General features: G+C 35.8%; 1 protein-coding gene across 1 annotated transcript; it reads right to left on the bottom strand.

Moving 5' to 3' along the window:
• Nucleotides 1-755: 755 nt before the first annotated feature.
• On the bottom strand, nt 756-8,464 carry LOC110170509 (low choriolytic enzyme-like). Its single transcript, XM_020936163.2, has 9 exons — nt 8,294-8,464; nt 8,081-8,099; nt 7,954-8,004; nt 7,473-7,517; nt 5,872-5,985; nt 4,951-5,083; nt 3,195-3,373; nt 1,944-2,025; nt 756-988 (listed from the first exon to the last, which is right to left on the bottom strand). Exons 1-9 carry the CDS (start codon nt 8,393-8,395, stop codon nt 847-849), a joined length of 867 nt encoding a protein of 288 aa, XP_020791822.1. The 5' UTR covers nt 8,396-8,464; the 3' UTR covers nt 756-846.
• Between the last annotated feature and the right edge of the window lie 1,351 nt (nt 8,465-9,815).

Consider the following 9,815-nt stretch of genomic DNA (forward strand, 5'->3'; position numbering starts at 1 on the left):
TTTTGAATAATCCTGGTTTATTAGTCTGTCCAGTTCTCCAAGGTCAAAATCCTCTGTTCCATCTTGTGATGTCATGAAGCAGCATTTTTCAAGTTAACAGCTACTTTTTACCCTTTTCTTTTTTGTGCTGCAGAGATTGACATGTTCAGGGCTGAAAATGTGTAAAAGATTCTAGTAAAGGTGTATGGAGTTTAAAAACACAGTGGAGCACTTCCACTATTACCACATCACAAGGTGGAGTGTTTTCTGTCTGAGAAAATAACTAATATATAATAACTAAACTAAATATGCAGGGTTTGTGTGTTAAACATGTGTGAATGAAACAAAACACAACTCCAGGTCTGTTTGTGATGAGGAAACTACATTATAACACAGTTCAGAAATTAACGTCATATTGGCCTTTTGTGTGTTTCCTTTAAGTTGATCCACAATGAGAGTATTTACAGATAAAAACACTACACCAGGACAACAGCTGTAGTCACAAAAATCAATACTTTATTAAAATGTTCCTCTTTCAGACTACTGCTATTAGTGAAATAAGACACAGGCTACAGATTAGACCATTAAATAAAACTTAACTTAAATAAAATGTCACAGTATTGTAGCTAGTACGTATACAGTTAACCTCAGTTATCTTAAAAAATGTGGACAGATTAGACATGAAATTTTCTGATTATGAAGAAGGATAATGAGAAAAACTGCTTCTACTTCTAGCAAAAATACAGAATGCAAAAGCACCCAAACCACGGCCCAAACAGAGAAACTAAATCATAGCAAATTACTCGGTGACATGATTGGGTATTAATGTGAGAGCGCCCCCTGGTGGCCGCTGGCAGCATGTTCTCTCTAGGGCAGGTAGGCGGTGCAGCTGTAGAGTTTGTTGACGCGCAGTACGTCATTCTCACTCATGGCCGTAGCACCTCCAAACAGTAAAGTAGGGTTGTCTTTAGCTGAAATGGTCATTTGGCCATTGATGCTGAATGCCCGACTGTGAAGGAAAAAATAATTAATTTAGAAGTTTTCTGAAAATGTAGATTGCACAGAGGTGGGTTTATTTAATGTTTTGTCATTCTAATTCAAAACATGAACAAAACCTTGTATTTTCAAAGGTCAGAGACAAAAATGAGACAAACTAAATCATATGTGAAGGAACGCTTCCAGAAACACAAATGTTCAAATCATTTCATATTGTCAGTGTCAAAAGCTTTTCTCAAATATATAATATAATGTAATGTAATCAGTGTTGGGAAGGTTACTTTTAAAATGTATTCCCCTACAGATTACAGATTACACAGCCCAAAGTGTAGTTTGTAACGGAATCCATTAAATTACTTAAAGTGAGTAACGTAATCTGAATACTTTGGATTACTTGATTTGAGAAGCAAAGACCAGGATATCGTAACATAAGAAGTTTTGTCTGCTAAAAGACAATAAAAAGCCCAGACTTTACTAAACCAAAATAAAAATATTATTGATAGAAGAGGAGGAGACACTGTCCGCACAGCATGGTTTACTCCTGTTAAATCCTGTTTGAGAAATAGTTTAAACCTGGTTTTAGTCCTGTTTTAGTCCTGGTTTAGACCTAGTTTAGACCTGGTTTAGACCTGGTTTAGCGTCCGGCAATGAGTGGAATTACTGAGGGGGGAAAAAAAAAAAAAAAAAAAAAAAGGGATATAGCTCAAAATGTGATCATCATTCATCATTTCATGTTGTCAATGTCAACATAAAGCATTTGTCACTTGTAAACTTCCTCACAGTGGGAAGAGTAACCATAAATTTTACTTTTAAGTAAGAGCACTACTTCAATGAAAATATTACTCAAGTAGGTGTAAAAATATGCTGCTAGGCTACTCTGAAAAGTACTACCCACCTCTGATACTTCAACAGTCATATTGGGGCTATACTTGTGTATTCCTGCTTGTAAAAAAAAAAACAAAACTTACTTGCTGTACTGCATCACAGATAGGAAATCATATGGAGTCTGGAGGTTGTTGGTGTTCTGAAGATCGAAATTATGGATGTAATCTAAAAAACACAAAGACAAGAAATGAATAAAAACAATGCATACCTCTTGTACCATACTGTTTTCATTGGTATGCATCAGTGTTTATTTTAATTTTAACAGATTATTATTTAAAGGAACTGAGTGTAATTTTGATTTTGATTTGAAATTCCACAAACTTGACCCTTGTTGACCTCATGTGTTCCCAGACACGAAGTAAACATGCTCAAGTAATTCAAATACAGCTCTTACTGATAACAATTGTAACGTTGATTTATTCTTACTTTAAAAAAAAAAACTGACAAGTTTATCTTCCAATTTCCAGTCAGAAATCAGAGTGAGTCTCTCATTTGCGTTGCCAGTTTCAGTGCTGAAATCCAGTTAGTTGAAACCTCTCTGATCTGAATGGTCACGAGCTAAACCCCAGCTCCTACAGTCAAACATTGATCAATGCTAGTGCAGCCTCTGCAGCTAAAGGAGGGAATTCTGGAGGTTCTGAGCTTTTACATGAGGGCTGTCCATATACTGAGAATGAGACAAGCTTGGATGTGTCTCTATCTGCAGATTAACGTTCTGGCTACTCAGGTTCAGATGGGATTGTAGTACTTTTTCTAAAACAGTAAAACTGCAGCCTGTATATTGTTCCATTAATTTGTTCAAATCAAGTAAATGTTGTCTTAAATGTGTTAAGGCAGAGATGCGCATAAACAGTGTCTCGCAGACCTAGTCTTCAGTAAAGTTTCTGTTATTTATGATGAAATGAAATGATGAGACTCTTTGGTAAAAATATCTATTTTTATAATATTTTGAAACATATACTTATCAATTGTAAATATGTTGCATGTTTTTCTATGTTTGCGCAATTCCTCAGTCATCCAGGGAGGATCCATAGAAAAGGAGAAATTCAATTCTGTCAACTGGATGAAAGTTTTGTTGATCAAATACTTTTTGCAGCTCCTTTACCATGTGACCTACACATGTTCATATCTGGGTCTATGTTCTCATAGTGGACATACACATGTTCATATCTGGGTCTATGTTCTCATAGTGGACATACACATGTTCATATCTGGGTCTATGTTCTCATAGTGGACATACACATGTTCATACCTGGGTCTATGTTCTCATAGTGGACATACACATGTTCATACCTGGGTTTATGTTCTCATAGTGGACAAACACATGTTCATACCTGGGTTTATGTTCTCATAGTGGATGATGACGTGGTTGTCGCGGTCGCTCCGGGTGTGCTCGTGAAAGAAGCCCAGAGCATGGAAGAATTCATGCTGGATTATCTGACGGTAAATGCATCCGCTTTGCTGCAGGGACAGCTTCTGCTGGCCTCCAATACGGCCAACGTACGACCAGCACCTGTTGGACAGGGACAAGTCAGACAGGGACAACAGACAGAGAGCAACCTCTTGCCTCCTACTCAACTACAGCAGTGACACGTGAGGGAGGGTCAGTGGAGGTCCAAAATATCAATAACCAGATTCACAATAGCACTGCAAGATTAACCAAATCAAAATCACAATGTTAATAGATGCAATTAGCAAATCATAATTTCCTCCACAAACAACAATTAATATCTTATTCTACATAGTCACTGCTAACCTGTATCTTGGGTTTCATTCTGTCTTTGGTTTTGAACTGTTAAATAACAATTCTTTTTGTCTATTTCCATGGAATCATGTAGGTAGGCCTCATTCATGAAGTGTACAAATTTGTATTCAAGACCTTCTTATGAATATTATTTTCATTTACAAAATGTTTTCTTAACAAACAGTTTAAGCACTGTATGCACTGCACTGTAGTGTCATGTACACTTAATGTACATAAGCTGTGTGGATATCAAATACTATTTTGGAGTACTATTGCATCAAGGAGATGGTTGTAGATTTTGACCAAAATAGCAACCAAACTTGTTAAAGTTGTTTAAGTTTGATATGTTTATGTTTGGTGCACTATAAAATAAGTGTTCATGTTATAGGTGTGTGTAGTGTATTTGTGTTTTTCAAATGTGAGTAAGTGGAGGTGTTGACGTGCTCTCATTTCGTTATTATTTAAGTCAATAATCCCCATATGACTTGTGTTGACGCCCAATGGAGTGTGTGTTTTTGTCACGTGAGCTGAAATTATGTATGGCCTGCACTTGGGTAAAATAAATGAAGTGTGCCCGTGGGAGTGTGGTGTTACACAAAAGAGTAAATGCATGTGTCACAGATGGCACTGCTGGGTGTCACCCTTGACTCAGCGAAAGTTGGCTTTTTGACAGGCTTGGTCAGGAATATCTTAGCTGGAGGGTACCTACGGTGCATTGAGTCAATGGAGGAAACCGGAGTGCCTGGAGGAAACCCACCCAGACACAGGGAGAACATGCAAACTCCACACAAAAAGCCCCAAGCGAATCAAAGACTGAACCCTGAAACTTCTTACTGTGACGCATGAGTGCTACCCACTGTCCCGCCAGTTCGATTTTAATTTGCTTTTTGTCTAGTACTTACATTTAGATCACTATTTTACATTTTGTTCATTGTAAACAGCAAAATTCACCTTGAACAGTTTAATAATAGAAATGTGCCTCACCTCTTCATAGTGGCATTTTTAACGTTGGAGCCAGTGTTGTTTAATAAACACAAGTTATCGTAGGAAAACCAGACATTTTCTGAACACGCAAGCCTCAAATATAGGACAGGATTACTCAAACATGTATGAAACATGTATGAAACAATCCAAATACAACTCTGAGCTAAAAGCTCATAAAAGTTGATTTTGCATATGACCCCTTCAGAATGTGAGCTGTCTTCCACTGTTTAAAAATGGAAAACAGGACTTTTAAAATCATCAAGAATGCTGTAATCAACCAGAGGAAATAAGTCTACCCTACCCTTATGCAATCTAACCAAAATATACACAAGACCTAATAATGTAAATGTAGCTGGACTCACCCTGTTTCTGAAGTTACAATGATGTAGTCATCAGTTTGTCGTACTCCCCGTTTATTGAGCTCCTCAAATCGGACACAAGTGACCTGTTCAATCTCTGCCATGACTTGACGGATGAAATCAGCGTTGTTTTTAGCTGTATGCAGACAAAAAGCACATTAGTCAAATGACCCTTACAGAGGAACAAAAATGACAAATAGAATATATGTGTAAATAATTCAATGCATTTACACACTAATGCCTAAAAAATAAAATATGCTTGTTTTTACACCTTAGAATTAATTGATTAATTTCTTCAATGATTTATCTGTACATGTATGTATGTATTTTATTTATTTATTTATATTAGTTCATTCATATATTTATTTTTACAATGGTTTATTTAGAATTAATTAGCTTTTTTCCCCTTTAACAAAGGCATTTATTTGCAACATAAAATTATTATTTTTTTTTATTTACTCATTTATTTATTGCAATATTTATTTTTACATTCATTTAGTAGACCCTAGGCCTGTCAGAGAATACTTACTCTGCAGAACAGAGTAAGTATAGAGCAGAGGGTGTGTGTGCACTGGTGGCGGTGAAAACGATCAGAAAAATAACGTCTTGAAAATACGATATTGAAGATTGTTCAAACATGCATGAATGACTCCAAATATAATTTCAAGAGAGTAAATGAGACTATACACCTATAATGTGCTTAAAATCTCTGAAAAGTCAATTTAGCAAAAATAGGTCTGCTTTAACAATATGGTTCATGTAGGGTGATAAAGCTTTAGGGTTACTGTGTCATTGGCATAAAATAGTTTCAATATTAGTGTTTATCATCTATATTTTCTTCAGCAATATATCACCCATTAAACTTGTTATAGTGACAGACCTAGATGATTTTTATTCAAGTTAAAGCACAAAAGTTGTACTCACAAAAAGTCCGGTCGATAACAAAAGGGACATGCACAAATCCATCTGCGTCTTTGGGCCACCTGCAGGTGCTCAGAGCGCACTGGGCAGCGTTCGATAACACACCATCGGGCAAATCTACACAACACAAAAAGAATCACTAAAAAGGGGATATTACACTTTGTGGTATTAACTATTAACACATGACATGATTATGCTGTATATGCTAAGTCACTCCCCCTCCAGAGCGCTATCACAACACAATCAACATGCATCCCACTAATAAAACTACTGCACATCACATCAGGTTTGTGAAGTTGTGATGTAGTGAAGTTGTTGTGCATTTTGAATGTGACGGTTGTAAATAAGAATAAATCAATCAATTACAATTACTAACAAAAGCAATATTTATTTCGACCATGTTTACCTCATATGGGATCCTTTCAATGCACTGTCATGTTAATTTGTGATTGCAGTACCTGTTTATACTGACAAGAGCACTGACTACATACCCTGCCTTTAATCTAAAACATGTAGACTATGTAGACTATGCACACTATGTAGACTATGTACACTATGTAGACTATGTACACTATGTAGACTATGTACACTATGTAGACTATGTACACTATGTAGACTATGCAGACCACTTGTTTGTCCAACTCAAATAATGAACTAGAAACAAACTAGATGTTCCTATAGAACAAGAGCAATGCCAAATCATAATATCCAACTTGTTTCTCACATCTCAAGAAATTCAAACACAACTAATTAATTACAAAATCTTAAATCGATGTTACTGGACTCCAAGCAGAATGGCTAGACTGAACCTAAAAGACAATGATAAATGTTGGTGATACAATCACACTACTGGCAAAATGGTACATACTGTATGTTATGTTAATGTGACAGAGTTAAGCCCTTTTGGGACCAGATAATTAGACTTATTAATGAACTGTTAAATGTCACATGGAGCACAAACCCTGGACTTTGTTTACTTGGAATTATACCTGCAAAACAGTTACAGTATGAACAAACTCTCTGTTGTATAATAGCTCTTAAAACAGGATGTTGAATGAAAACTCAAGAATGGAATTCAACTAATCATCTATCAACAAATGGCTAGAATGGATGATTAAAACTGCACTAACTATGAAAGAGTGACTTATAGATTACAGCAGAGACAAGATATGGAAACAATTCCTTGGAAAACCACTAAGGAATATTACTAAACTAAAACAAACTCATTTATTACTTATTATACATGTGTGTGTATATGTATGTATACATATGTACATGTAAGATGTGATATATATGAATATATGCATGATGTGTGCGTATCTACATGTATATATATTTTCCCTAGACTTATTTACTTACTTTATTTACCTGTCATTTTATCTGCATGATTATGATTATTATTTTGTACTATTATTTATCTTTCCTTTCTCTGGAGACAGTGGGGGAGGGTAATGGGGAGGGGGGCTAGGGGAGGGGAAGTGGTCACATTTCATTATTGCTAATTCTTTTTTTTCTTTCTGTGACATCTGCTTTATGTGCACAAAAAAGTAATAATAATAATAATAATAATAATGATAAAGAACTAGAAACATAGTCTTTCTTACTTGATGTATCCTTCTGTGCGATGTCTCCTTCAGTCAGCTTTTCACCTGCAACAATACACACAATATATTATAATAATGAAATAAAACTGTATTTCAAACATAACGGCTAATCTGGGAAGTACATCTGCCCTCCAACAAGGTGTTTGTCACCATTAGAGGCAGCATGAACCCACTTTTTGTCTGTTTTTATACTAAAATAAAAAGACTCCTGCACTGTCTTGTAAAAAGTATGTTTTCTTTACTGTGGAGCAGCAGCTTTTCGGCAACTAGACCTTCATCAGGCAAATGGTTGATGAATGATGAAGACCTAGTTGTCGAAACACTGAAGGAGAGGATAAAAGTTACAATTTTCAAATGTATTAAAAAGGAACAGTAGACAACACCTGTATATTAAAACAACATGTACACACGTTAGTAGCAAAAAAAAGAAAGAAAAAAAAGAAAGAAAAAGATTTAGTTCCACTTTAAAGAACTTTCTTACCCAGATGAGAGTTGATTTTCAGCAGTTTTTCCAAGATGTCTGAATTTTCATCTAAAATCACAAAGCTAGTTAGACTACTGTACACACTTTAGTACCAGACATTATTGCTGAAAGATGCAAAACTTACCTTCTACTGCACTTGTAGACTGAAAACACAAATAAATTGTCAGTTGTCAGTGAAAAGTGTACATTTTCTTGATTAGTAAGATTTATTTCCTTGCTACTTTCTTGGTCTTATACTAGTTTGGATTTAGCAATTAAGCAGTAATGAGCATTCTAAAACTATTCAGTCCAGTAAAGAGTAAAAGGCTCTATGGTACCCTAAGAAGTATTTACTCACCACCTGAGCATGGGGGTGGTCCTCCTTAGAGTGGTCCACAGGAGCAGGAGAGCCCGAGCTGAGAAGGGTCAAGAAGACAGTCAAGACCAAGACCTGAGCCATGCCGCTGATCAGACAAACCTCACCAAGGCAAGAATTACTAGTACTACAAATATGAGTAGTAGAAATATTTTCTGTGGTACTGGTTTCTGATGGTTTGGAGAGAAACTGCAGCGCTTTTATTCACAAAAAACAAGGTGTGGAGATAATAAGTATTTACATAACCCACAAGACATAATTACATATTGTTCAGCGTAATTAAATTCATATACTGACAACTTATAATTATCCTATTGTCAGCAAGAGGTTCCAGATATTGTCTCCCTTTAAATGAATAAAGAAAGGAGGAAGGTGGTCATTAAGCAGTTTAATCTTCCAGTCTTTTTTATTGCTTGTCTTTGTGGTATTCTGGTTCATCCCTGTCCTCAGACAACTCTAATGCAGCAGAAAAAAGTACATATCTTGGTATCGAAGTTACAAAACATTTTACCTCCTTGTAATTTTCCATCCCTGCATCAACTTAAAGCCATAGTAGTTCACTTTTTGCCAAAGAGAGACTCAAACCTTGAACCTTGAACCTACACTCTTGCTTCATGCTGCTAGACACTGTCTCAATCAAAATCATACACAGGCTTCATTTTCAAAAGTTAAAATCCATAATATTTGTCTTTAGTCACTGCCTATAAAACTCCTACAATTGTCATCTGGCAATCCCGGCTAGTACCTCCAAACCCCATAACTCCATCGGCCACAGTGAACTATAGAGATTCAGAGACTGTGTATTATGGTTGTGCAATTCAAAGTGAGTTCTATTTTAGACCTGCTTTAGTCCTCATCCTGGTTGAAACCTGTTCTAGTCCTAGATCTTTAAAGTGGCACTATTTGTGTACAAGTCTCTCATTGGCCAAGCACCAAATTACATCTGTGACATGTTAGTGCCACATGAACCATCTGCACTGTCACAACTAAACACGGGGAGTCAAAGTTTCAGGTTCATGCAGCTAAAACCTGGAACAGTCTTCCTGAACATGTGAGACAGGCCTCAACTTTGACGCTGTTTAAATCCAGGCTCAAAATGGTTCTGTTTAACTCCATATGACTGAAAGGTTTTCATTCTGTACTCTTCTCTCTAATTTTTTATGTAATTAATGTCTCTCTCTCTTTTTTATTTTAATCTTAAATTTTATGATGATTATTTATGTTTTGATTTGTTTTTTATTGTGATTTCAATGTATTTCTTATTCTGTAAAGCACTTTGAATTACCCTGTGTACGAATTGTGCTATACAAATAAATTTGTCTTGCCTTTCCTAGATCTGCGGTGAACTGCACTATACTGTAGTCCTACATGTGTTCAAACAAAGCTAAGTGCGTCAAGAGAGTTCTGTAAAGAGTTACAGAATACTGAATACCTGCAGTAAAATATATTTTGTAATTAGTGCTGTCATGCGATTAAAAAAATTGAGAGATTAATTCATTATGAT

The sequence above is a fragment of the Boleophthalmus pectinirostris genome, unplaced genomic scaffold, assembly GCF_026225935.1.
Source record: "Boleophthalmus pectinirostris isolate CB_2022bp ecotype Guang Dong unplaced genomic scaffold, ASM2622593v1 HiC_scaffold_19, whole genome shotgun sequence".
Lineage (NCBI taxonomy): Eukaryota > Metazoa > Chordata > Actinopteri > Gobiiformes > Gobiidae > Boleophthalmus > Boleophthalmus pectinirostris.